This window comes from Ovis canadensis, chromosome 5 (assembly GCF_042477335.2).
Source record: "Ovis canadensis isolate MfBH-ARS-UI-01 breed Bighorn chromosome 5, ARS-UI_OviCan_v2, whole genome shotgun sequence".
Lineage (NCBI taxonomy): Eukaryota > Metazoa > Chordata > Mammalia > Artiodactyla > Bovidae > Ovis > Ovis canadensis.
In genome coordinates, this window is record NC_091249.1 from 93821826 (window position 1) to 93848855 (window position 27030).

Here is a 27030-nt window from a genome sequence, read left to right on the forward strand (position 1 = left end):
GAACCCACATCTCCTGTGTCTCCCGTATTGGAGGTGGTTTCTGTACTGCTGAGCCACCTTGGAAGCCCATGGGGTGGGGAGGTGGAGGCTAAATGTCTACTAATAAGGAACTGGAAAAAAAAAAAAAAAGAGCAGTTTCTCATCATAACCACCATCTTTTAAATTCTGTGTCTCCATGCTCTTCAAAAGCCTCACCATTCTCTGCGTCTGGGATCCGGGCTATTTCAGGCTCACTGGATTTATTTCATCTGGTGCCTGAACTGCTATGAAACAGTTTTGTCAGCCCCACAGACCTCTAACTTGCTGCCTGTTCTGCCAGGGGAGCAGGAGGGACTATGGTCTGTTAGGACAAAGTGTGCAAACTGGGAGCTCTAACTCTTTACAGGATCATGCAACTAGTTTGGTGGGTCCCAATCTGCAAATGTTCAATGAGATAACATAGGAGAACCTAGAAAATATCTGAGTATATCATATCATGTGCAAAAAGGGTAAGTATCACTTGTACGCTAAGTTATAATGATAGCATATATGTTAACTGAGACCAATACACAGTAAAGTGCTTGAATCTTAAGTGTACAGCTTGAAGAATTTTAACACGTGTGTACACTCATACAACTACCCCTAAATCAAGAACCCTTCCAGCCCCAGAAGGCCCTCTGAGGCACTCTCCCAGTCAGTACCCCCATGCAAAGGTAAAATATTTGTTTTTGCTTTGGGTCATATTTAAAAGAGGTGGAGGCTCTGAAAGAGAACCACTCTAGGTGGGAGGTTATTCCTGGGCTCCATGCCCTGCTCCATCATCCCCTCCTCGCATGGCTTGGGTCTTGAGAAGGAAGGGAAAGGAATCAGCTGGTGATGTGCACCTGGACATAGAAGCTGGGTACGTGACCGTCACCAGAGGCCTGGGCAGCTCCCTCTGAAATGCAGGCTGTGCTCCAAAGTCCTGGTGGGTCAATGCTATTTACAGTCAACCTTTCCGGTTTGCAGTGGATGTTCCAAGGAGGGCTATTTTTAAGCAGGTTGATGGCCTGCAGGACCTTCTGGTAGTAAACTAAGCTGTTGCGGATACAAAGCGTATGGTCTAGTAATCTACTTCAGACGACCTGATCTAGAAGAGAAGGGTGATTGCCCCTGAATCCAGCCTCCAGATAACTAGTTGGAAGGAGATGCCCTGGTTTCTGGTTCAGAATGTGATTAGAAACTGAGGGAGTTTTAGATGTCGTTCTCAGCTTGGAGGAGAAAGTGGAGGGTCTCTGAGAGAAGGGACCATTCTCCACAGCTAACCAGGGACCCAGGGATGGGCTCCTGAGGGAAGATAGGAACAAATTCCCAAATAGGTGCAGCAGTTTTCCCGCGGTCCTCCCACTCCCAACGCAGGAGCCTGCAGGTCTGGGCAGCCAGTCAGCGGGCTGCGGGCCCAGGAAGCCCTCGCAGAGCCCTGGGAGAGACAGCCTACAGGACTGGACTTGGAGCAGGGAAACATTTCAGAGAAAAGACAGGCGCTAGAAAGAGGACAGAGACCACCCCCTGCCACCGGCGGAAGAATCAGAGGCCGGTGCTACCAGGGCAAGGCTGGGGAGCAAGTGTATCTTTAGACCTGATCGGGATTGGCCCAGGCGGGCCCCGCCCCGCCCTCCCGGCCCCGCCCCGCCCTCCCGGCCCCGCCCCGCCCTCCCGGCCCCGCCCCGCCCTCCCGGCCCCGCCCCGCCCTCCCGGCCCCGCCCCGCCCTCCCGGCCCCGCCCCGCCCAGGAGCCCTTTCAAGGCCGGCTCTGCCCCGCCCTCCCGGTCCCGCCCTCCCCAGGATCGCTTTCAAAGCCGGCCCCGCCCCGCCCCTCCGGCCCCGCCCCGCCCCTCTCAGGAGCCCTTTCAAGGCCGGCCCCGCCCCCATCTTACAGTCCTTGGCTGTTCGCGAGCGCGGGACGCAGGCGGCTTCGGCTCCAAGGTCAGTGTGGCTGTGAAACCCGGCTTTATTCCTGCAAAACTGGGGTCATTGCTAGAGCCAGGGTAGGGGCCTTGTGAGCGGTGGACCCAGGGCTGTGGGCCGGGGTCTGGGCGATGCTCCTGTGTGAGGAATTCGTGGTAACTCTTGAGAAGAGCCGGCAGCGGGTCTGTCCTTGATTGAGCCGCTCCGCACGCAGGCGCAGGTGACCATTCCGTGGGCAGTTGCGCGCGGGGGGCTGGCACCCTGTCAGCACCCTGCTTGCGGTGCCTGTGTTTGGTAGTGAATCAGGACTTTTTCTTGATGGAAAAACTAAATGCCACAGAGTTGGGGACTGTTAACTTTCAACTTTCTTTCCCTTGTAATCTGTAGAAACTCATTAGTTTGAGGGATGGCTTCCTCAGCAGCATCGGAAGAGATGCAGACCAGTGACTTGAGAAAAACTAACTGAAAAATGGACACCTTGAAGCCCTGGAAAGGAGCTAATTACAGATTGGCCCCGGAGCTAGACCTGATTTAAACTAGTTAATATTATTGCTAGAGAACTATTTTTAAAATCTCTACCCCATTAATAAATTAATAGTTATATAACATTTAAAATGAGAGTCCCATGGAGGGAGAGGCCTGGTAGGCTGCAGCCCATGGGGTCGCAAAGAGTTGGGCACGACTGAGTGACTTTACTCTTACTCTAAAATAATTAAATAATTTAAATATTTAAATAAAGCAATTAAAATTTTTTTAATATTTTAAATTTTATTTAAAATCATTTAAATAAAATAAAATTTAAACAGAATAGTTAAAATAACTTACAGTAATTAAAACAATTAAAATGAATAAGTAATTAAAACCCAAGTAACTATTTGCACCACCCCAACCCCTCCACTGGAGGTAAAAATGCTACAGAGTTGGCCTACATGTGTTTCATCTCCGGCAAAGGACTGTTGTTTGCTTGCTTGGTTGGGTTACTGTCAGCCCTGTTTTTGTCCCTTGGGTAGGTGACATCTCTGCTGGGTGTGGAGAGTGACATTCACCAGAATGAGGCAAAGCCCTCTGGCCCTGCTCAGCGCTGCCCCGCTGCCCCGAGACCTTCCCTCCGAGACCTTCCCTTGAGCGTTGCCCTGACTCTGAGACACCCTGCCCCACAGGGTCAGGTGGAATCAGGAGAGGTGGCAGGCAGTGGCCTCATGGCCGGCTTCGTGCGTTCACCCGGTGTGTTGTTTCCAGAAGTGCCGAGTTTCCTGTCGGCAGCCATCCCGCTGCCTCTGTGTCAGAGGTTGTGTCCTTGGTCAGTTCCCCTGTGCTCAGATAGAAGAACACGGCCGCCAGCAGAACTTGGCAAGGGGCTTCCTGAGCCTCCCAAGCTGGCTCTGGGGATTATTAGGCTGTATGAGCTCTCCCCTTCCTCTTCTACTTTTGTGGGCACCTTTTCCAGCCACCTCCCTCAAACCTTCTGTGGGTTAAGGCACTGTTCCAGCAAAGGGCCCTAGCACCGTATGCACCCACAAACTCTGCCAGCTTCCTGAGCAAATCTACCCTTACAGCATGGACCAGGGGCCAGGTCAGTTTTCCTAAAGGGGAGGCTGAGGAAGGTCCGGGAAACTTGGGGTAGGGAGACAGGAGAAGGAATGGAGCGTCCTGCATGTTCCAAGGCAGGAGGAGGACTGGTTCTGAGACAGACTTTGCCCCTGGCTCAGAGGCTCTGGGACTCCATTTTTGCCACAGCCTAGAACAGGAGCCATTTGCCTTCCCAGAGGGGCCCACATGGACCTTGCGTCAGCATTCTGGGAGTCCCTGCTCACTGAGCCAGGAATCCCACAGGGAGCCCATCTGAAGGTGACCGCTGGAAGTCACACCCACTGCTGCCTGGGAGGCCACAGGCCTCCTTCCCTTGGGCAGGGAAGGAGGCTTCCATTCCTGTACAGCATTTCAAAGAACTAGATGGTTGCTAGCTTCCTATTTTCTTGAAAGCAACTTACCCTTGAGAGATGAGCTTGTGATAGTTGTATGTCTTCATCAACAGGAGGCCTAGGAAAGGCCTCTATTTTACAGGGAAGGACCATAGATTTCTCTGCTTATGACTTTCTACTTGTTAAATAGAATGGAGATGCCCAAGCATGCCTCTTAGGGTGCCAGTACATCCGGGGGTGGAAGAGTAACTTGAACCCTTTGCTCCCTTAGAGCTGGGAAGGGTCAGCCACTCTCTGCTGGCCATGAGTGACATCAGGAGAATTTGTTCAGAGTGTTCTGTGGCGCTAGTCCAGCTTCAAGGACGCCCTCTGTTTTGGGGTCATTCTCTCTGGAGGGAACGCTGACACGTGGTCCGACCCCTGGCCTTCCACTGCCCTCCAAGGAGCTCGAAACGCAGGCGCCCTGTACAGCTGGACCAGAAATAACTCTGAGTCAGCAGAATGGCACCCATGGCGTCTCCCTCCAGTTACTCAGGACAACCAGGAGGTCAGAACTGAGGCAGTAACAGAACTCAAGCCTGGGTTCCATCCATAGCCTAGGATGTGACAGAACCAGAAAAAACCAGACCCAGACTCCCAGTACGCCTGCCTGAGACAGACGTGGGGGGGCTCTTGGGCATGATGACAGAAGAGCTTAATGTCGTGGCTCTTGTTTTTTTAGTGGAGAGGGCAAGAATATAACCACAGCACCATTGATTTTTGGCTGTGATCTTGTACCCATTTAGAAATCTCACTGGCTTGCAGCCCAGCAGTTTGGCCAGAGTGTAGCCCTGATGGTAAAAATCAACTCAGGAGTCATGAAGTGTTCCAAGTTAGGGAAACTGAGGCGGGTGACCTCTGTGGGGTGAGAGCTGGAGACCGCCTCTCTCCTCGTCCCTGCAGTCCCTACTTCTGTAGGAGAGAGGGGAGGAGAGAGGAGGAGAGAGAAGAAAACCCCATGCCCTGTCTCCTTGGAGAAAGGCAGGCTGGCCCAGCATCCCCGGCATGCCTGGCAGGCACTTTGGGCACCTGGCGTCAGAGTGGGGTGGGTGAAGTGGCACCTGGCATCTCAGCTACTTCAGCAGAAGCCTGAGGACAGGAGAGAGGACAGGCTTATAATATTCTGGGACACTGGGGGAGTCACATGCTCTCAGGTGACAATCCTATGTCTAGAAGCTTCTGTGGTAAGTGCATTTCTACCGTCTTGGAGGCCTGAGTGAAGTGATCTGTGGCTCCCAGGTCCTGAACCACAGAGGTGGTTTCTCTCCAGTTGCTGATCAGTGCAGGGCTGCCTGTGAGGTGCTGCAGTTTGCAAGGAGCCTGGATCCAGGGCCAGAGACAAGCCTGTTTCAAATCCCAGCCTTATCAAGTGTTGGTCCCTTAACCTCTCTTTGTTTTCTCCATCTGCAAAATAATGCCTACTTGCCAGGATTGTTTTAAAGACTGAGGACAATATTTGTATGGGCCTCTTGCATGATGCATGGCTCATGGTGGGAGTTTGGTAAATGGTAGTTAAAAAGAAAAAAAGACAGTAAGGTGTGGCCACGCAGAGATTGAAAGGACGTTCCAGGTGGAAGGAAAGGTCTGGGTAAAGGGTCAGAGTCTGGAAGAAGAACTTGGGAACCCAACTGAGGAAATCGATGTTGTGAACCCTGACATTGGTTTTCAAAGGATGATCCGTGGATCTGAACATACACAATGAGCTCCATCTGGAATCAAGGCTTGTCCTCAGAGAGATTATAGAATAAAGCAATTAGGTGAAACACTTTGAATGGTAAAACTGAAGTCAACAAACATTCAGAGAAGGGGCAGACCAGTGCTGGCTAGGAAAATCAGTGGTGGTTGTGGGAAGAGAGTAATAACTGTCCCTAGCCTTTAGGTCACTAGAGGGGAGAGACTCGCATTTACTCAGTGCCTACTGTAGCCTGTCACTTAGTCCTCACAGCAGCTCGGGGAGGGGTCTCATCGTATATAAAGGAGGAGTCCGTTATATAGAGGGGGTTGCTGAAGCTCAGGTAGGCAACTTGCAGGCTCCATAGACCCAGCAGGGCCTGAGAATTGCCTGCTTTAACATAATAGACATGTTGACAGTGCCATTCTTGCTACTCGTTCAAAAGATGGGGTCTGAAAATGTGACTTTTTAACACACTTCACAGCTGACTTTTCTTTTAGTTTTAAATTTAATTTTTGATCATAAAGGCAATCTATGCTGGTTTTTACAAGTGATGCAATAATACAGAATTCTATTAAGAGAAGATAATCTGCCTACTTCAAGTCTGTGGCTCTGAAGTAATGCTTTTTGCAGTTTGATGAGTAACCTTTAATACTTTTCTTTATGTTCATACTAATATATGCAAATACATACATAGATACATCATTGTTATAAAATTGGAGCCATTCATATTCATTACTTTGAGATTTTTTTTTTCTCTTTTAACCTAAGAATAGAGCATAGACATGCATCTAGGTAAAGTGGAGGCACTTTTAACTGATTCTTTAATAGCCATGGAATATTCCATTGTCTCTTTTTATCACATTTCATACCATCCTTCTTCCTCTGACAGACGGGTTCTTCTAGGTTTTTATGCTGCTACACATAGTGCTTCACTAAATTTCGTTGTGCCTCTCTCCTTCTGTGGGGCTTCCCTGGTTTTTCGGATGGTAAATACTCTGGGGTTCAATCCCTGAGTTGGGAAGATCCACCTGGAGAAGGGAATGGCAACCCACCCCAAATGTTCTCAAACATTCTGAGGGCAGCACCTAGAGGTGACCTCTCAAGTGAAGCAAAGTGATAGTTACAGATGTGTGCATATATTCAGCCCTTCATAAGTGCCAGGCCTCATTCAGATTTGTTGCTAGTAGCTGCAAATGTTCTGGAATCTGGAATCCATCAAGGTTGTTCCCAGTCATGGCTTTTCTCTGGGCCTTTGGGGACAGGCAGCCACTATACATCCTGGGCAGACTCAGTCCCACTGGCCTTCAACTCTCCACATTTCAGGGAATTATCTTCTATAGATTCTCTCCAGAGCCAGATTTGGATGAGTCAAGGAGTCTGTGTCCTCATCCGGAAGATCCTATACCAAGGCATAGAACAGGGGCTCTAGCCAGCCCTTCTCGCTCTTTTCTTTCTGCTGTATTCCAAAGTAGATTGAATGTGGTGTGGGCTGAGTGCAGTGGCGGTCCTCCCACCTGGAGGATGGCTGGAAGGCAGCTGGCCAGAGAGAGGCGATGCAGCCGGCCTCCGTGGTCATCTGTTTATGCACACGGGTGTGTGGTGTCAGGGCATCGTGGCTGCTCTCATCTTTGGTAGCTTGTGTCCTGGTGCCAGTCCGAGAGCAGCTGGAGGTGAACAATAGCTCAGACTGATTAAGACCAGACCAGCTCCCTGAAACAGTATAGCTGAATGAACTGAGCCAGTTCCAGTTCCTCCCAGGGGCTCCCACAGGGCTCTGGTTCCCCTGGAAGAACACAGACGCTATGACTTGTAGTTGCCCAGGTGGGGTGCTGGTTAAGAGCAAGGACTGTGAAAACAGACCACTCGTCCTGAATCCCCACATTGCCACTCACACACTGTGTGCTTTTGGACAAGTGATTTTACCTTTCTTCACCTCCATTTGCTTATCTATAACATGGGGATAATAAGAACGTCCTCTGTTGTGAGGATTTAATGGGGGAATAACCATAAAGCTAATGGAACCATGTGCCCCCGCATGTAGCAAGTGCTGCCTGAGAATTTTCCCCTAAGACTATGAGCTCTGTAAAAGCTGCCACATACTAGATATCTAAATATTAACATTTACCAAACAAATAAGTAGAAAGATGCCTGTCCTTACCCTTTCATCACCAAGTCTTGCCTCTCCGTCCCTTGCTGCCTCCTGTGACTCCTCCCTCCATGAGGCAAGTTAATATCATTCACGGTGGCCGTGACCTACTGCCTGATGACCTCTTGAAGTCTGTGGTCAGTGGTGTTCCTGGAGGGTGGCCAAAGCCCTGAGGGCCCACCCTCTGATTGCACTGCCCTTCAGAGCTGCCCAAAATGATGCCTGTGTGGCTGGATGGCAATTTGGCCCCATAATTATCTTCTGTCAAGCCTTTGGTGGAAACCCTGATTGAGAAGAACCATCCAGGATCCCTGAGAGACCATGAGGAATCAGAGGCAGCAAGAACTGTCTGGCAGCTCCATTCCTTGGAGAGGAGAGGTTGACTCCATCCAAACATACTATAATATTGTTACTAAACCTTATAAGTAAAAACAGGATTTTCATTTAAACTCAGTACTTGTGATTTCCCTTAACTGACCATTGGCTGTCTGTTAACTTCTCTGTTTTTGAGTTCCCTCATCTTTTTTTTTAAACTTTTTATTTTATATTAGAGGATAGCTGATTAGGTGGCTCAGTGGTAAAGGTCACCTGCCGATGCAGGAGATACAGGAGAAGTGGATTTGATCCCTGGGTTGGGAAGATACCCTGGAGGAGGAAATGGCAGCCACACCAATATTCTTGTCTGGAAAATTCCATGGACAGAGGAATCTGATGGGCTACATTCAATGGAGTTGCAAAGAGTCAGACACAACTTATTGACTGAGCATGCACACACAGAAACTAAAATATGGATATGATAACATTTGAAACATTAGTATTTTGAATCAGACACCCACCCGCAGATCACCTTCACATGGAGAAGACCTTTAAAGACCACCAGTGGACTTACACGTGGACACCACCCCCTCCACTTCCTCCTGACTCTGCCTCTTTGGATTTATCTCCTCAAACACGCTGATGTGAACACGTATCAGTGCTAAAGCCAACTAAGGAAAGAAAAATAAAAATCAACTATCTGAGCTAAACTCAGAAACAAATGCACTTCTTGTTTACTTGGGGAGTATGTCTTGGCCCATATATAATCTGGAAAGAGCTTGGACATTGCTTCCCTTACTTTGGAGAGTTCTATGGTTAAATCAGAGAAGAAAAGTATTGCCTCTCTGCTTAGGAAGCAGATTGGAGGGTGTGGAAGCAGTTACAACAGATTTCAAAGATGTAATCTGCTGTGTACAAAAGCCAGGAAGAATGGGTGTGGCTCCTTGGGGAACACTGACCTACCCTTGGAAGGAGATGGACAACAGCCCAAAGTCTAGGAGGGAGCAAAGAAGTACATGTGTTCAGATGAATGTTGGGTCATTACAAGTCCCTGGAACAACTCCAAGAAATGGCCCATTTATTTTGCCTGCTGATTACTAAAGTAATTCCTGTTGTCTTTAGGATTGAGGGGATTCTTTTTAGACATGGCACAAGGGAGAGGCTGCCTGATAATTTGATTTCCTGGGCGAACATAGGAAAATAACTCCCTAATTTTTTTTCAAGGACTTTGATGCTTTAGGTGAGATGTTCAAATTTCTCCCAAGAGCTGCTCAAAAAGGTATTAAGTAAAAAAAAAAAAAAAAAAAAAAAAGGTATTAAGTAAAGACTTCTAGGTGGCGATCATGGAAGAATAACTAGGAATAACTAACCGATCCCAGTTCCCAAAATGCAGTCAGATAAGAAAGTGAACTGCAGAAGGCTACTGTTAGAATTTATGTAAAGCCATGCTGACCTCACCCTATTAGAGAGTTTATTGTCTTCAGGGTAGCCTAGGTTTTCATCTCGTAACCATACTCTCAAGAGCCTCCTTGCAGCCATCCAACGCACCTATTCTTGGAGAATCCTGTAGCAGAGTCCTGATAATCTAAACACGAGGGGAAAAAATTCCACCCTGCGTTTGGGCATCACAGAGACCAATATAATGACAGGGTACTAAGAATTGCCTGCTGTATTGTTTTCCACTCATCAACCCATGGTAAATAGCTCCCCCATCCTGGATGATGCTGTGAATTAATCCATGCTGATCTCTGGGGGGTGGAAGACAGGGAATCTGATTTTCATCCCTGATGACATTATATATTTATCTCGATTTATACATGTTCTCTATCTGCATCTCCGCCTGTCCATCTGTTGTCTATTTCCTACTTTCTAAAGCATATATTTTACTAGTTCCTTTGTTACTGATCTGCTCTTTACCTTAAATTGTCTTTTTCATTGTCAGATTTGAAAGATACTTTGACTGTATTCCCAAATCTGGTTGATAATCTCCTAGCCCCTTAAAGACACTGTTTCTCTGTCTTCCATTATTCACTGTTGAAAAATCAGCTGATGTTTTTTGTTTATAGATGAACTGTCTTTTCTCTTTAACTTCTTTGGATATCTTTGTTGCTGGTAATCTGCAGTTAACTATTGTTCAGGTATGTGTGGATTATTTTAATTTTGCTTGGTTTATGTCATACCTCTTGAATCGTGGATTTTTGTTTTTCATCAGTCCTGGAAAAGTCTCAGTCATTTCTCTTCAAATATGGCTTCTCTGTTTTCTCTATTCTCCCTTCTGAGGTCTCCATTAGGTGTGTCTTTGATCTTGTCATTCTATCCTTATATCTCTTATGTCTCATATTTTCCATTTTCTTATTTTCCTGCACAACATTCTGGATAATTTATTGTGATATATCTTCCAATTCATTTATTCTGTCTTCAACTGTATTATTATCCATAGTTCATTCTGGTTCTCTTTCAGATCAGGTTGATCATTCTTAGTAGTTTCCTGTTGATTGCTCATCACTGTGATTCCTTGCTTGTTCATCATTTCTTTAAACATTTTATATAGAGATAATCTATATTCTTATCTAAAAATTACAGTATCTTCAGTCATTGGACTGAATTCCAGTCACTGGAGGTCTAAATCTGTGGCCCTTTATTCTGTTGATTCCCATTCATAGTACCTCCTTGTGTGCTTAGTGATCTTTGAGAGCTTGTTATGGCTTGATCTTCATCTATAGGAAGTAGGGCCTAAACTGAAAATACCTTCCTCGGAGAGCATTTGTTTGCTTTTGCTGGGAGAACTCCTGATCTTGGACCACTTTAGCCCCTCTCAAGGGTCCTAGTTCAGCTGGAGAGTCTTAGACTCAGCTTGCCCTTTCCCTGCTGATAGCCTGCTGTTCATGTGCAAATGGACATCCACACTCAGGATAACCCAGATCTCCTGGCTTGTTACCCTGAGCTCTAGCACCAACTACTTGGGGTGAGTGAAGTAGGAGAGTGGTCCTCAGAGACTTTGAAACTGTTCATAATAATTAGTGAAATTGATTTCACCTGCCTTCACCGATAGGAACTGGCAACCCACTCCATTGTTCTTGCCTGGAGAATCCCAGGGACGGCGGAGCCTGGTGGGCTGCTGTCTATGGGGTCGCACAGAGTTGGACACGACTGAAGCGACTTAGCAGCAGCAGCAGCCGCCTTCACCAGTCAAGGTCGATTTAAGGCTTGTGTGTCCACCATGCACTTTCTGGCCTAAACAATAAGGTGTTTGCCCAAGTTATTTTCCAGGAACATGTACTCAGCTGTATCTAGTTCGAGCTGAGCTGGTTAAGACTGTAAGGACCACTGACCTCACAACTGGGCATGCATGAGTGTCCAAGCTCAAGGACCTTTTGACAGCACAGGGCTGGAAACTCCACCCTCAGACCCTACAGAGGTAGCCTAATTATACCTGTGCTAAATGACAATAACCGCACCTTTTCCCAATCACCTTTCTGCGCACTCCCCACGCACTCTATGCTTCAGAGTGCCATGCTTCTTTGTTATCCCACAAATACTCCACACCCTTTACCTTCCAGGAGGTAAATTTGTGAGTTTTTTCTCCCGTCTTCTTCCGTGGCTGCCTTGTGAATAAACCCTCCTAAGGGTTGCTGCAAACCTTAGTGTCTCAGCACTTTGGATTCCTGTGTGTTGGGCAAAATGAGCCTTGTTCAGTAATAGCTTCCTCTATCTCTCATAAGCCCAGCATGCCACTCTGTTCAGGGTCTAGTTGTGTAGCGGCAGAGCCCAAAGAGCACATGGTCTGTCAAGCTGCCAGATGTGGAAAGCCTCCATTTTTCCCCTTGATAGTATATTGGTGGAGAAAATGACATGGACTTCAAGCAGTTTGACATTCTCTACATCTAAAACTAACCAGATTTTTCCAAGCAGTGTGAGGAGGGTGGGGAAAAGAGGGAGAAAGAAAAAAATAGAACAAAACAGAGGCTAAGTCTCCTGCAGCTTTTTCTCTCCCCTGTTGATCTCTATACTATGGTTCAGGGCCATCCTGTGAGGCTGTCTGGTCTTTAGCTTCTCAGGAGTTCCCTGGAGGTCCAATGGTTAAGATTTGGTGCTTTCACTGTGGAGGCCCAGGTTTGATCCCTGGTCAGGGAACTAAGATCCTGCAAGCAATATAACACAGCCAAAAAATTCTTTTAAATATATATATATAAAATAATCCTCAGCTTCTCTGCTTTCCAGACACTCATCCAAGAGGAAAGATGGCCAGTACCTTCTCAAAGTTGCTGACTGGCCGCAATGCCTCTCTGTTATTTGCTACCTTGGGCACTGGTGCCCTGACCACGGGGTACCTGCTGAATAAGCAGAACGTGTGTGCTGCGGCCCGGGAGCAACACAGACTATTCCCACCAAGGTAAGTCCTCTTGGCTTTAAAATGATGCCAAATGCCAGCCAGAAATACGCTTTCCCCTGCTGAAACTGTCAGCAAGGGCCCCTCTTTTGGTCTCTGAGGATGAGTAAATCAGTTTGACTTGTGATGCACAGTGACCTGTGGTGAACTCAAGGAAGTGTAGTGTCGTCATCCCTGCCCAGAGCGTGAGGTCTAGTGGAACGGTAATAACAAGACCGAACCTTTGTTGAACGTGTCTAGGTGTGATGAGAACTTTACACAGAGTGTTTTATCCCTCCTAACATCTCTCTGTGATGAAACGGAGGCTTCGGAAAAGTAAGTAGTGCCTGAGTTCACGCAGCTGGTATAGCCAGATATGAATCTAGGGTCCTTGATTCCAGGCCTGTGCCTCACACGTGCTGCACTGCCTTCTGGAAAATGTGATGTGATAGCAGGGATTTGAAGTACCAGCTTTAAAGGGACTTGCAGGGGAATTAGAGAAGTGGCATAGAGACGGAGTGTCTTCTCCACCCTGGGGACCTTGCCCTGGCCGAGAGGTCTCACGCTGGGTAGAGTTGGAGCGCTGACTTGAAGGGATTCCGTATAGGCAGGTGTGCACGAAGACCTGAGGAAAACCTGAGGTGTTTCTCAGAAATACTTACTTGGCTTTTGTGGGAATCCGGATCTCTGAGGAAATTGCTGGCACCTGCCAGGTACCTCAGGAATTCCTGAGGTCAGAATGCTTGTGGTGGTCCTGAATTCCCTATTCCTCAGTCGGTGCATATCCCGGGGTAAGATTGCACCTCCATTTGATTTTTTCCTATGTATTAGTTTAACAGATATTCACTGAATGCCTGTGTCTATAGGCAAGCACTGAGCTCAGCGTAGCAGATAGCCGTAGAGTTTGCATCATAGAGGAGAGATAAATAAATGAATTTCTATGCAGTTACGCCTGCAGGGATTTTAGCTTCTCTATCACAGACCTAAGGGGTCAAAAAGTAACTGTTATAATTTACCAAAACTTATGGGTTTAAAAAAAAAAAAAGCCTGCATATGATTTTAGTTTCTTTCTTAATTATCTTCATTCTATTTCCTCTTTATATAAACATAGGTTACAGTCTATGGGCTCCCACAGCCAGCATCATAAACCTCTTTAGGCGGGGCTAGGTCCATTTCTTTGGCAGTTCAGGAACGTATGTTTTTAAACTCTGGCTTTCTTGAATCACGACCTAGCCAGTTTCCCTCTGCCTTCTGGCTGAAGAGAGCCTGGTCAGAAGCAAAGCTCTTGTATAGGCCCCGTGCCTGCCGGGGCTGCTCACTGAACTCTCTCCTCCGCGGACAGTGCAGACTACCCTGACCTGCGCAAACACAACAACTGCATGGCCGAGTGCCTCACGCCGGCCATCTACGCCAAGCTCCGCAACAAGGTGACGCCCAACGGCTATACCCTGGACCAGTGTATCCAGACCGGAGTGGACAACCCTGGCCACCCCTTCATAAAGACCGTGGGCATGGTGGCTGGTGACGAGGAGTCCTATGAGGTAAACTTGCAGCTGCCGGTTCCACAGTGTGTGTGTTGGGTGGGTGCTTTGGGTTCCTTCTGTGGGGCTGCGTTCTCAGAACAGGTTCCCATAAAGGGGAACCAACTTCAGCAGAACACCTGCAGTGCTTTCTGGAACAACGAGGTCTATTCTTCCCAGGCACAAGGCTTCCTTTGCGACTGACCTAGTATCCTCCCCATAGAGGAATGAGTTGCATGACTCAGTTCTCTGAGCTTGTCAAGGGGGTGAACTGGTACAGAAAAAAGAAAATGTTTTAATTTTTTGTTGTTTCATTGTATTGGTGATGTGTATTCACCAGTGAGGCTTTAGGAGGTGATATGTTTGTGGCTGAATTTTATTGAGGGGAGAGGATGGTTCCATGGGTGTTCAGTTTGGGAACTACTGATGACACAGTCCACTGTAGTCTTAGTGAATCATTAAGTCTCTTGGGGTTTCCCAGGTGGTGCTAGTGGTAAAGAACCTGTCTGCCAGTACTGGAGACGAAGGAGACAGGGGTTAGATCCCTGGATCAGGAAGGTCCCCTGGAGGAGGCTATGGCAACCCACTCCAGTATTCTTGCCTGGAGAATCCCATGGACAGAGGAGCATGGCGGGCTACAGTCCATGGGGTCACGAAGAGTCAGACGTGACTGAAGAGACTTAGCACGCACACACCAAGTCTCCTGAAGAAATCCCATGATCCACATCCTCATTCTAGGGGCAGAAGCCCAGGATATGGTACCCTGTTCTGGAGCTCAGCCACTACTGCAACTTCTATGTCATGGCAAATACCTCCAGCCCATCTCCCTCAGGTCTGCCTCCTTTGCACCTTCTGTTGCAGGGAGCGGAAGGCGGTTCCTTGGGAAGGCAGCCGTCAAGGGGGGTGAGGGGGCTGTCTTGAATAGACTAGATGGGCAGCTGACTCAAGAGCAGCAGCCCAGCTCTGAGCTCCCAGAGTCCGAGACTGGTGCTGACTCCTGGATGTCCTACAGCTCCCAGAGGCTGCAGGCTGCTCTGTTTGACTTCTCTTATCCTTATTTTACCTAAAGGATGTTCCCAGAAATTTATGGTTTTTTTAAAAAGTAGATTCTGCTCGAGTTAGTTTGGGCGGAAAGGTCCTCAAAGCATAAGGGGTCCCTGCTTCGCCTTAACTGCTGCTGTGCACTTTTCTTTCTATGCAGCTACTTTTCTACAAATGTATTGTGTTACTTAAACTCTAGAACCAGTTTGACCACAAAACTGCTTAGCTTCTGATCTAGCAGCTTGCTTTATCCTTCAAATTCTTGAACACAAAATCTTCTTGCTTCATCTGATGGTAGCAAACTTGGCAGAATCACTAGGGAAGAGATTACCATGACAGAGATCTGTATCTCTGCCCTCACCCAAGGGGCAGTGTGCCTCACAGAGGTTTCCTCTGGCATTTGCCTACTACTATTATTGGACTACCTGGGTGGCTCAGTGATAAAGAATCCACCTGCCAATGCAAGAGACACAGGTTCGATCCCTGATCTGGGAAGATCCCCCAAAAGAGATCATGGCAACCCACTCAGTATTCTTGCTGGAAATCCCTATGGACAGGAGAGCCTGGCAGGAAACAGCCCATGGGTTCCAAAGAGTCAAACATGGCTTAGTGGCTGAATAACAAGTGCTACTACTACTATTATGATTAGCCATCAATCCAGTCTCACACCTATTTCCTGCATGGTTGCACTGAGAATTTCAGAGAAGGAGGGCATCACCTTTGGCTTGGCGCTTAAGATAAAAAGGAGCAAATGATGAACCAATTAAAGTAGATGAACCTCCTTGGTCCTTTCCAAAGGAAACAAGAGCCTTTTCCCTCCTGCAGGTGTTTGCCGACCTTTTTGACCCTGTCATCAAGCTGAGGCACAATGGCTATGACCCCAGGGTGATGAAGCACCCCACGGATTTGGATGCATCCAAGGTAGGCTCCAGCCACCTCTGTACCCTCCCATGAAGGTGGCACTCCAGAACCCAAGACTAGGAGCAGGAGAGAGAAGGGTCCCTGGGTCCAGCTGCCCTTGAAAGCTCTGTGACGGCCTTCCCACGCCATGCTCCCTGGAGGGCCACTGAGACCTTCAGGAAATAGCCAAAGTCAGTTTTCCTTGCCTCCTACCACCAGGTTAGTGGTGATCACTGAAAACCTTCAGCCTTTCCTGAAACAATTCCTTTTTTCACCCCAAGTCTAGCCAGGGTAAAGGACTGCAGAGGGCGCCCTGTGAAGTAGCTCCTCCGTTGACTTCTAAGACCCCTGCCCCCAGAGTAGCAGGATGGCTCCAGTGTGCACACGTGCTCTGTGCCCAGGGGTCCCCTGGTCGGCGGGGTGGAGGCCACTGTGGCCGCAGCCCCTCAGTGACCCCGCGCTCTGCTCGGCAGATCACCCAGGGGCAGTTCGACGAGCGCTACGTGCTGTCGTCTCGGGTCCGCACAGGCCGCAGCATCCGCGGGCTGAGCCTGCCGCCAGCCTGCAGCCGGGCCGAGCGGAGGGAGGTGGAGAACGTGGCTATCACGGCACTGGAGGGCCTCAAGGGGGACCTGGCCGGGCGCTACTACAAGCTGTCCGAGATGACGGAGCAGGACCAGCAGCGGCTCATCGATGTGAGTGGCCCCTGAACCACCCCGGCTTCCAGGGGCGGGGCGATGCCGAGAGGGCCCTGAGTGGCCGCTGTGTGGCCTCTCTGGAGCCCAGGACCCGCCCCTGGTTGGGAGCTTGCTGGGGTTTCAACCCGGTCAGTCTAAGGCAGAAAGAGCAGGCCTTAAAAGTTTAGGTCAAAAGTGGAGATGGTCTCTGAATGCAGTCTGCAGAGGAAACCATAGGGTGGGCTGGGATTGGTGGGTGGGAGTGGATGGAGGATCCCCTGGCTTGCTGATAAATCGGAACAATTGGGCTTGGAAAATCCTGCCTGTGTCCCCATGGCCACACTCAAATCCAGAAAGCCCAGAACATCTGGAAGGGGAATCATCCAGGTTGAAGGCCTGACCCCAAACCTGCCTCACACCAGAGCCCGCCTCTGAGATTCCTGCTGCCTCCCCAGGCTCTCCATGGCTTTGGTCTCACACTAGGGGAGACAAACCCAAGTCCCTTTTTTTGGCCTAGCATTTTCACAAGTAACTTTAAACTCCAAGGAAAAGGAGAAACACATTTTCTGTCATTTCAGAATCTGCAGTACCAGAAAAGATGCCCTATTTCCAAACGAGACGGGCCAACTGATGGTCTAGAGGCCTCTAGAGGCCTCAGTCTCCTGGTTCTCTCCATTTGCCCTGTTACAGAACAACTCCTCCTTGGTCTCAAGTAGCTGCTTCTGGTTTCCAGAAGCCACAGCCAATAACAAGAATCTCTGAGAGATGGAAACTGGGCATTAGAATTTTTTAAGCCCTCTGATTATTATAGTGAGCAGCCAACACTGAGAAGCACTGCCTGAGAGACCTCAGCCATTATTAGTGAGTTGGAAATTGACCACCTGGCACTTGCCATCGTGTCTGATCTCATTAGTGTCGTCTTTTTGCTTTGTCCCTTTTGGCCTACAGGACCACTTTCTATTTGATAAGCCAGTATCCCCTTTACTAACTTGTGCTGGGATGGCCCGTGACTGGCCAGACGCCCGGGGAATCTGGTATGGACTGAGCATTTTCACAGTGGCAGTGTGTGCAGTGTTCTCCTTCAGATCACTGTTTGTCCTAACCTGAAGTTGCTGTGACCTGCTCTTGACAGCATGCCTGGCTTGAGAAGATAGAGTACTTAGAAATGGAGGAGATAGAGTACTTAGAAATTGGTGTGTGTGTGTGTGTTTAATATATAAGTATAGTAATATTTCCAAGATGTGCAGGAATGCTAGCTGGTTTGCATGAATTATGCATGAACAAAATTGTAAGAAAAAGCTTCATATTATTTGACTTTAGAGAATCTCTGTTTCATGCCATTAAAACAGAAAAGCAGAAAAAGAAAAATAAATGTTGAGGATTTAAGCAAAATCCTACGAGGAAGAGTGGCTATGAGTGTACACATATTTTATCTCGGCCAACAGTCCTCAGGCAACTTTGATTCTTGTTCCTTGGTAGTTACTACGGCACTACCAGCAGGAGCCCAGATCAAAGTGTTGGGGAGCAGCTGTTCAGTGCGGGTGCATAGGCAGGAGCTATACAGCAAACATATGTGAAATCTGTATCCCAAACGTGTTGAGCTGCAGGTAAAATCTTTTATTAAGTGCCATATGATTTTGGTTGAATCTATTAGGAGACAGAACACTCTTGTTAGCAACAAAGCTGAAAGTTATCATGGCTGAATTATTGTCCTCCTAGTCTGAGGAATGAGAGAGATTATGTTCTTGTTTGGCGAAAACATGACAGGACGGTTGGAGTTGGTGTTACTCTTCATTCTGTCAGGGTAACATTATTTTGCAGTACTTGTACGGGCACAGTGAAGAAATTAGGACCATCTAAGGCAATGAGTAAGGTGAAATGAAGCAATCAAGCTACAGAGGTAATAGGAATTTTCATGTGTTGAAACAAATGTAATTAACACTCAACACCATATTTCTCACTTCATTAGGCATAATTATGACAAGACATTTCTCATCTGGATTAATGAGGAAGACCACACCAGAGTAATCTCTATGGAGAAAGGAGGCAATATGAAAAGAGTATTTGAGCGATTCTGTCGTGGACTTAAAGAGGTAAGATGTCGTCAGAGAACTCTGAATATTCACTAAAATAAAATCTCTATATTTTTCATTCTTGAAAAAAAGTACTGTGGTGACTTCTAAGACAGGGCTAATTTTTTTTTTAGGGATTGTGGCACTCTTTTGGGGTGTGGCTTCCAGCAAGCGCCCATGCTTCTTGGTTTAGAGAAGTCTGTGGATCATTAGCTATTTTCTGATTTCTTTAACAGAGCTCTTGGCTGTTCTAAGCATAGAAACAGTATAGAATGCATCTATGTTCATATGTAACCAGGCGATCCTAAAGGAAATCAACCCTGAACAGTCATTGGAAGGACTGATGCTGAAGCTGAAGCTCCAGTACTTTAACTACCTGATGCAAAGAGCCCACTCATTGGAAAAGACCCTGATGCTGGGAATGATTGAGGGCAGGAGGAGAAGGGGGTGACAGAAAATGAGATGGATGGATGGCATCATCAACACAAAGAACATGAGTTTGAGCAAGCTCCAGGAGATAGTGAAGGACAGGGAAGCCTGGAGTGCTGCAGTACATGGAATCGCAAAGAGTCAGACATGACTTAGTGATTAAACAACAAAAACAACATGACCACAGCCTTACTTGCTGAGAATTACTATATTCTCCTACAATGCTCATATGAAAAAATAATAGCAACTGACATTTATTGTTTAGTAAACCTATATGCAGGTCAGGAAGCAACAGTTAGAACAGGACATGGAACAACAGACTGGTTCCAAATAGGAAAAGGAGTACGCCAAGGCTGTATATTGTCACCCTGCTTATTTAACTTATATGCAGAGTACATCATGAGAAACGCTGGGCTGGAAGAAGCGCAAGCTGGAATCAAGATTGCCGGGAGAAATATCAATAACCTCAGATATGCAGATGATACCACCCTTATGGCAGAAAGTGAAGAGGAACTAAAAAGCCTCTTGATGAAAGTGAAAGAGGAGAGTGAAAAAGTTGGCTTAAAGCTCAACATTCAGAAAACTAAGACCATGGCATCTGGTCCCATCACTTCATGGGAAATAGATGGGGAAACAGTAGAAACAGTGTCAGACTTTATTTTCTGGGGCTCCAAATCACTGCAGATGGTGACTGCAGCCATGAAATTAAAAGACGCTTACTCTTTGGAAGAAAAGTTATGACCAACCTAGATAGCATATTCAAAAGCAGAGATATTACTTTGCCAACAAAGGTCCATCTAGTCAAGGCTATGGTTTTTCCAGTGGTCATGTATGGATGTGAGAGTTGGACTGTGAAGAAAGCTGAGCACTGAAGAATTGATGCTTTTGAACTGTGGTGTTGGAGAAGACTCTTGAGAGTCCCTTAGACTGCAAGGAGATCCAACCAGTCCATTCTAAAGGCGATCAGTCCTGGGTGTTCATTGGAAGGACTGATGCTAAAGCTGAAACTGCAATACTTAGGCCACCTCATGCAAAGAGTTGACTCATTGGAAAAGACTCTGATGCTGGGAGGGATTGTGGGCAGGAGGAGAAGGGGATGACAGAGGGTGAGATGGCTGGATGGCATCACCGACTTGATGGACGTGAGTTTGAGTGAACTCCGGGAGTTGGTGATGGACAGAGAGGCCTGGCGTGCTGTGATTCATGGGGTCGCAAAGAGTTGGAACCAACTGAGCGAATGAACTGAACTGATGTCCTAGGTACTGTGTTCAGTGCTTTACATGGTTCATCTAATTTAATTGGACGATTTTGATATGGTGATAGAAGAGGTTTAATTTTCTATTAATGAAGTGCTATAGAATAAAGGATTGAAATGTTACCATTTGCAGCAACATGGACAGACTTGGATGGCATTATACTAAGTGAAATATCAGACAGAGAAAGACAAATACTGTTATGATCTCACTTATATATGGAATCTAAAAAGTACAACTAACTAATGAATAAAACAAAAAAAGAAGACTTACTGCTATAGGGAACAAACTAGTGGTTACCAGTGGGCAGAGGGGATGGGGGAGGGGTAATAGAAGGGTAGGAGGAAAAAAAGGTTATTCTGAGAATATATGAAATCACATGTGCGAAACTTTTGAAAATTGTAAAGCATGATAGAATTTAAAGAATCTTTCATTCAATAAAAAAAGATTGGGCTTCCCTGGCAGCTCAGTGGTAAAGAATCCGCCTGCCAGTGCAGGAGACATGAGTTTGATCCCTGATCCAGGAAGATCCCACATGCCGAGGAGCAACAAAGTCCACGTGCCACAACTATTGAGCCAGTGCCCCAGAGCCTGGGAGCTGCAAGTAGTGAACCCACATGCAACTGTGGAAGCCCAAGTACCCTAGAGCCTATGCTCTGCCACAAGAGAAGCTGCTGCAATGAGAAGGCCACATGCCGCAACTAGAGCATGGCCCCCACTTAGCACAACTGGAGAAAAGCCCTTGCAGCAATGAAGACCCACGAAAAAATAAATAAAATTATTAAAATAAAAGGATTAGAAATAACTTCAAAAAAAGAACTGCAGTTTTACTTTTTCCTTTCCAAATATAGAAGTAGTACTATAATTTACTTTAGTTTTATTCATCACAAACTTACAGTATACACACCTCACCCTGGTGCTGGGGGCGTGCTGGGTGAATGGCTCTCTGAGAACTTCATCATTTGCTCCCTGTTGCAGGTGGAACGCTTAATCCAAGAGCGAGGCTGGGAGTTCATGTGGAATGAGCGCCTGGGGTACATTCTGACCTGCCCTTCGAACCTCGGCACGGGATTGCGAGCTGGTGTCCACGTCAGGATCCCAAAGCTCAGCAAGGTACTGTCAGGTAGCCTGTGGTCCTGTTGGGTTCCACCAGGATGAGCTCACCTGGGGCTGCTTTGTGGAGGGGGAAATGTCCCAGTGCATTCCTTAACCTTCACTTTCTGACCGATGAAAGAAAATGACAAGAAAAGGTTGTTTGCTTGAAACAACATTTGTGTCCATAGGATAAGAGGTTAAGGGGCTGTAAGAATGGGACGTGACTTTAGGAAGTTTAAATCCTCCATCATATCACAAGGAGAGATGGACAGGCAGGCTTCTCTGCTGCCTGGCCAGCCTTCCATCTCCTTCTCTCTTCTAGCTCAGAGGTTCTCAGGCTTGAACCTGCAGCAGAATCACCTGGAGGGTTGTGAAAACCCAGAATATAGAATTTGCATTTCTCACAAGTCTCTAGGTGATGCCGATGCTATTGGTCAGGGAACTACACTTACAGCACCACTGCCTTAAGGCGTGGTCAAAGTCAGACCTCGTGTTCAGTTTGTGGGAAGGCGAGAGAGCATGCCAGTGTGTCCGTGTGAAGATCTAAGGTCTAGGCCTGCCAGTGGCACTTGTCACTTCTGCTTGTTCCGTTAGCAAGAACCTAGACAGTGGTTACTTCCTCAGCTCACCTGTTAAGATAGGAAAATGGATTCTGATGGGCACCTGGGGGTTTCTCTGTCATAGCACACCAAGTGAATCAAATACTTTAAAACAAGTTTAGAAAATGTGATTTTTGCCCCCTCCCAAAGCGTGATAAGATTATTCAAAATTCTAATTCTAAGAAAATTATTTGATGTGACTTAACGTCTTGATTTTAATTATATCAATAACAGCTGTTATAAAGATGAACAATAAAGTCACCAACAGATATCTAGATACCAAGATAGGGGTGTAGAAGTTAATAACAGCTCTGCTACCTTCTAGCTGTGTTCTACTTTTAGGCAAGTTAATTTCTCTGAGGCTTAGTTTCCTCATCTGTGAAATAGGGGTAAAAATAATACCTTCTTCATGGGATTATTATAAGTTTTAAAAGTTCCAGCACAGGGCCCTGGTACATAGTAAGTATATGTTTGTGTTTGTGCATGCGTGCTTGGTTGCTTCAGTCATGTCTTACTCTGAAACCCTATAGACTGTAGCCTGCCAGGCTCCTCTTGTCCTTTGGATTCTCCAGGCAAGAATACTGGTGTGGGTTGCAATGCTCTCCTCCAGGGGATTGTGTTGACCCAGGGATCAAACCCGCATCTCCTGCAGTCCAGGAGGATTATTTACCTATTGAGCCACCTGGGAAGCCCAAATATATGCCTACTAAATATGAACTGTTATTACTTCTCATTTTGCATCTTTTCTACATGTGCCAAGGATGATGAATCAGTTTTGCCTCTTATGACACCAAGTATTCTCCTTCGTCCCAGGATCCACGGTTTTCTAAGATCCTGGAGAACCTGAGACTCCAGAAGCGGGGCACCGGTGGTGTGGACACTGCAGCGGTAGCAGATGTGTATGACATTTCCAACATAGATCGAATTGGCCGATCGGAGGTAACATTTCTCTCACTTTCCAAAAATGAGCTAACAAAATCAGCCTAAGAGGACAAGAAGTAACCTCAACAGCCCTTCCTTATTCACAAAATTCAAGACCTCCTCTAGGCCCATTGAGGCCTGGCTTATGTTAGCATTTCATTCTGTAGCGCTTGTCCTCCATGGGAAAGCACTGCATAAAGGTAAGAACCATGGGATCTGAGAATGTATAGACAAGCGAAGGAATTCACAGTGGGACTGCTGTCACCAGCCTGCCCCCAGAGCTGTTCCAGCAATCGTGAGTGGTGGGAGCTCTGTTTTGCTAAAGGACAGCAATCTTATCACTGTGAAGTCAGAGAACACGTGTGCTCTCTCTGAGTGGAGTGAAATAGTGGATTTTTCTCTTGATTCTGAATTTCCTTTGATGAAGGTCACATGCTATCATCTTCACTTGGGCATTTTTAGCTACTTGATAGTTTGTAAAATTTTGTATTTAGGGCTCAAGATGGCAAATAAGGTATGCACCAGATATGTGTAAGATTGTGCTCAGCAGATGGCTCTTAGGATTCTGTGAATATAAAGGATGAATGAGATTCCTAAACTATAGGTAGGCCTGGAGTGACGCGTGAGAAAAAGCACAAAGAGCACACCTGATGAACATGCAGCAGAATCCTAAGCAAATCCCGATCTCAGTAATTCCTCCCAGTTTGTCTCATTGAACATATTGTGTGTGCTTGCTAAGTCACTCCAGTCGTGTCCAACTCTTTGTGACCCACAGTCTTCTCTGTCCATGGGATTCTCCAGGCAAGAATACTGCAGTGGGTTGCCATTTCCTTCTCCAGAGGATCTTCCCGACCCAGGGATAGAACCCACATCTCTTCCATCTCCTTCTCTGGCAGGCGGGTTCTTTACCACTAGTGCCACCTGGGAAGCCCTGAACACACTGTGCCCATCATTGATTAAAAGGCTCTTACACAACTCAGTGGCATCACTGACTCAATGGACATAAGTTTAAGCAAACTCTGGAAGATAGTCAGGGGCAGGGAAGCCTGGTGTGCTGCAGCCTGTGGGATTGCAAAAAATCAGACATGACTTAACAACTCAACAACAATATACAACTCAATAACTCAGTGGCTGGTTGTTAAACCCATGGATCATTGGTGCTCTTCTTTCTTGCCGTCTTCTGTGTATTTCATTGCTAGTTGGTATTCCTACCAGCAAACTGAGGGAAGGAAGGGAGAAAACAAAACGATGAAATAAGCCTGCATGCTACCAGCTCTGGTAAAGTACTTGAGGAAGAAGCAGCTATAAATACCACACCTTCTGAAATTAGTTAAATAACATATGATGTAGTGAATAATAATGGAGAAGGCAATGGCACCCCACTCCAGTACTCTTGCCTGGAAAATCTCATGGATGGAGGAGCCTGGTAGGCTGCAGTCCATGGGGTCGCTAAGAGTTGAACACTACTGAACGACTTCACTTTCACTTTTCACTTTCATGCATTGGAGAAGGAAATGGCAACCCACTCCAATGTTCTTGCTTGGAGAATCCCAGGGATGGGGGAGCCTGGTGGGCTGCTGTCTCTGGGGTCACACAGAGTCAGACATGACTGAAGCAACTTAGCAGCGGCAGCAGTGAATAATAAAGAAAATCTAGGCCCTAGCCCTGTTTGCCTCTAATATTAAAACTTAATTTTAATTACTGGAAAGCTAGGTGGTCATCATTAAAAAACACCTATGATTTAGTAAGTGATCTTTTATAGGAACTAGAAATATTCCCAAAAGTGTTTGTTTTTTTTTAAATCCACTTATTTAACCTAACAACCCTGTTAACCATTGTGAACATTATTCTAAATTGCCTTCCATTCTTACAATTATTCAAAAAAATTTTTTTACTAAATTTAGTATTATTACATATGTTGGATATAAAACAGCTTTTCCCTAATGTAATTTTCAACATGAGCATTTTTCTACAGTATTAAGTAGTCTTCAAAACATATCTATTTAATGTCTCCCTGGTTATTTGATATTATGTTTGACCATCTCTATGTATAACTCTGATCACAACTATGATTATTTAGTTAGGATATATTTCTAGAAAGGGGATTCTTGGGTTAAATATGAGAGTCCCTTACTTATGACCAAGTTTCCTACCAGAAGATTTATACCAAGAGAGTTCCACTGGCAGTGAATGACCCCTCACCACATCCTCATCAACAATGGAATGGGTCAGTTGGATAAGTGGAAAAAATAAGTGTTGTTTTTTTTTTATTAGTAATGACTAATTTTTTGACCCAACCCTTTCTTAGAGCTTCCATTTCCCTCTGCATGAAAAGAAGTGGGGAGGACACTAGACTCCATCATGCCTAAAATATGTTCAGTTGAAACACTTAACCATCTCCTCCATTATTGCTGGGCATTCTTGAGTTATATCATGTATTTTAGTGATGTCTGGAACTAAATAGTAATTACTTACTACCTCAGTTGGGTTTTTTTAGGAGCTGTGTAAGAAATTTGTTTGAGAGCTGATTCCCAGGGGAAAAATCATAGGTAAATGTACCCTAGTTTAAGAAAACCAGTTATTTGTAAATGAAAATTCTAAGTTATTTTAAGCAAGGATTTTTAAAAAAGTATATCTTAATGTAATTCACATAGTTTCCTTAAGTAACAAACTAGCCTGGTACAGTGCAAACATTCTTTAATTGCCAAACATTTGAGTTGAAATATTGTTCAGAAAGCTGTTCACTGTGTAAATGATAATATCTGAACTATAGCATGTTTAGTGCTCAGGTAGCTTAGTGGCAAGTGAGAATTTAGATCTGGGTCAGAGAATATCATGACGGTGTCACTGTGTAGATATACTTTAAGACAAACTGTCATTTTTTAGCAGAGATTGATTGGACTTCCCTCGTGGCTCAGACGGTAAAGCATCTGTCTACAATGTGGGAGACTCGGGTTCCATCTCTGGGTCAGGAAGATCCGCTGGAGAAGGAAATGGCAATCCACTCCAGTACTATTGCCTGGAAAATCCCATGGACAGAGGAGCCTGGTTGGCTACAGTCCATGGGGTCGCGAAGAGTCGGACACGACTGAGTGACGTTCCTGTTCCTGTCATTTTTTAGCAGAGATTGATGGGGAAGAAATGTCTGAAATGCAAACTAATGGTTTTCATATTTTTTAAAAAGTTCTCACAAACAAAGTAGTAACCTTATCTTAATGACAGAAAGATCTAGAGTAACCCTGTAATATCCCTGCTAGCTATCAGGTACCTCTCTTCCCACAAAACTTTAGGGAAACAATGAGAAGAAATTGTTATACAGTCCATCTAACAGGGAAGGTTCTAATGTGTCCCAGTGTTGTTCCTTTTGATCAAAGCCTTGCTGTGTCTTCTGTACAAATTAATCTTTCATCTCTTTCATTGTCAAAGGTCGAGCTTGTTCAGATAGTCATCGATGGAGTCAATTACCTGGTGGATTGTGAGAAGAAGCTGGAGAGAGGCCAGGATATTAAGGTGCCACCTCCTCTACCTCAGTTTGCCAGGAAGTGAACTTTCGTTTCCCTGATTTATAAATAATCTGTCTGCTGGTATGACAGACATAAAGAAATTTCTACTCTGAGAGTTTTTGTAGACTTGGAAAAATATAAGAATTATAGGTCCTGTCTATCTTTACAATAAAACTCTCCTTATTATCTTTGGTGTGTTTTCCTGATTTTTTTTTTTTTGATGCTATTAAGATGGGTAAACACATCCAATTACAAGTGGCAGGCAGTAAAAATATTTTAGGACAATGATAAATCTCATATTTGTAAGACCGCTTTGCACAAATCTAAGAAACCTCCAACCATCTAGATGCTAAACTTTCAGCAAATCCCTACAGATACCATTGGAAAATGAGGAACTAATGTAATCAGTTTTCTGGTAAGTAGAGTGAGAGGAGATTCATTTCTCTTGAAATAAAGACTATATTGATGAGGACAAATAGAGGCTATTTATGCAGGGCTTGCTGTAGCAAGGGAGTCAGCCACCTTCGCCTACTTAAATTTGGCAAAAACTCAAAGGCAGGCATAGGAAAGCTTTCTGGTGAAAAAGAAGGGTGTGCTCAGGTGTGCTCTGAGTGGTAGGCCTGGGGAGA

General features: G+C 46.0%; 1 protein-coding gene across 1 annotated transcript; it reads left to right on the forward strand.

Moving 5' to 3' along the window:
- The first annotated feature begins 1870 nt into the window (after nucleotides 1–1870).
- CKMT2 (creatine kinase, mitochondrial 2) lies at nucleotides 1871–26587 on the forward strand. Its single transcript, XM_069590054.1, has 10 exons — nucleotides 1871–1943; nucleotides 12244–12415; nucleotides 13734–13932; nucleotides 15778–15873; nucleotides 16326–16547; nucleotides 17478–17563; nucleotides 18499–18622; nucleotides 21262–21396; nucleotides 22791–22916; nucleotides 26325–26587. The coding sequence occupies exons 2-10, from the start codon at nucleotides 12264–12266 to the stop codon at nucleotides 26442–26444; spliced, it is 1260 nt and encodes a 419-aa protein (XP_069446155.1). The 5' UTR covers nucleotides 1871–1943; nucleotides 12244–12263; the 3' UTR covers nucleotides 26445–26587.
- Nucleotides 26588–27030: the final 443 nt, after the last annotated feature.

Excerpts from the sequence above, each read along its gene's own strand:
- CKMT2 (XM_069590054.1), top strand. The coding sequence starts at position 12,264 with ATGGCCAGTACCTTCTCAAAGTTGCTGACTGGCCGCAATGCCTCTCTG. Across the intron at positions 17,564-18,498 it reads CCAGACGCCCGGGGAATCTG|GCATAATTATGACAAGACAT; the intron begins GTATGGACTGAG and ends TCACTTCATTAG. Across the intron at positions 21,397-22,790 it reads GGATCCCAAAGCTCAGCAAG|GATCCACGGTTTTCTAAGAT; the intron begins GTACTGTCAGGT and ends CCTTCGTCCCAG.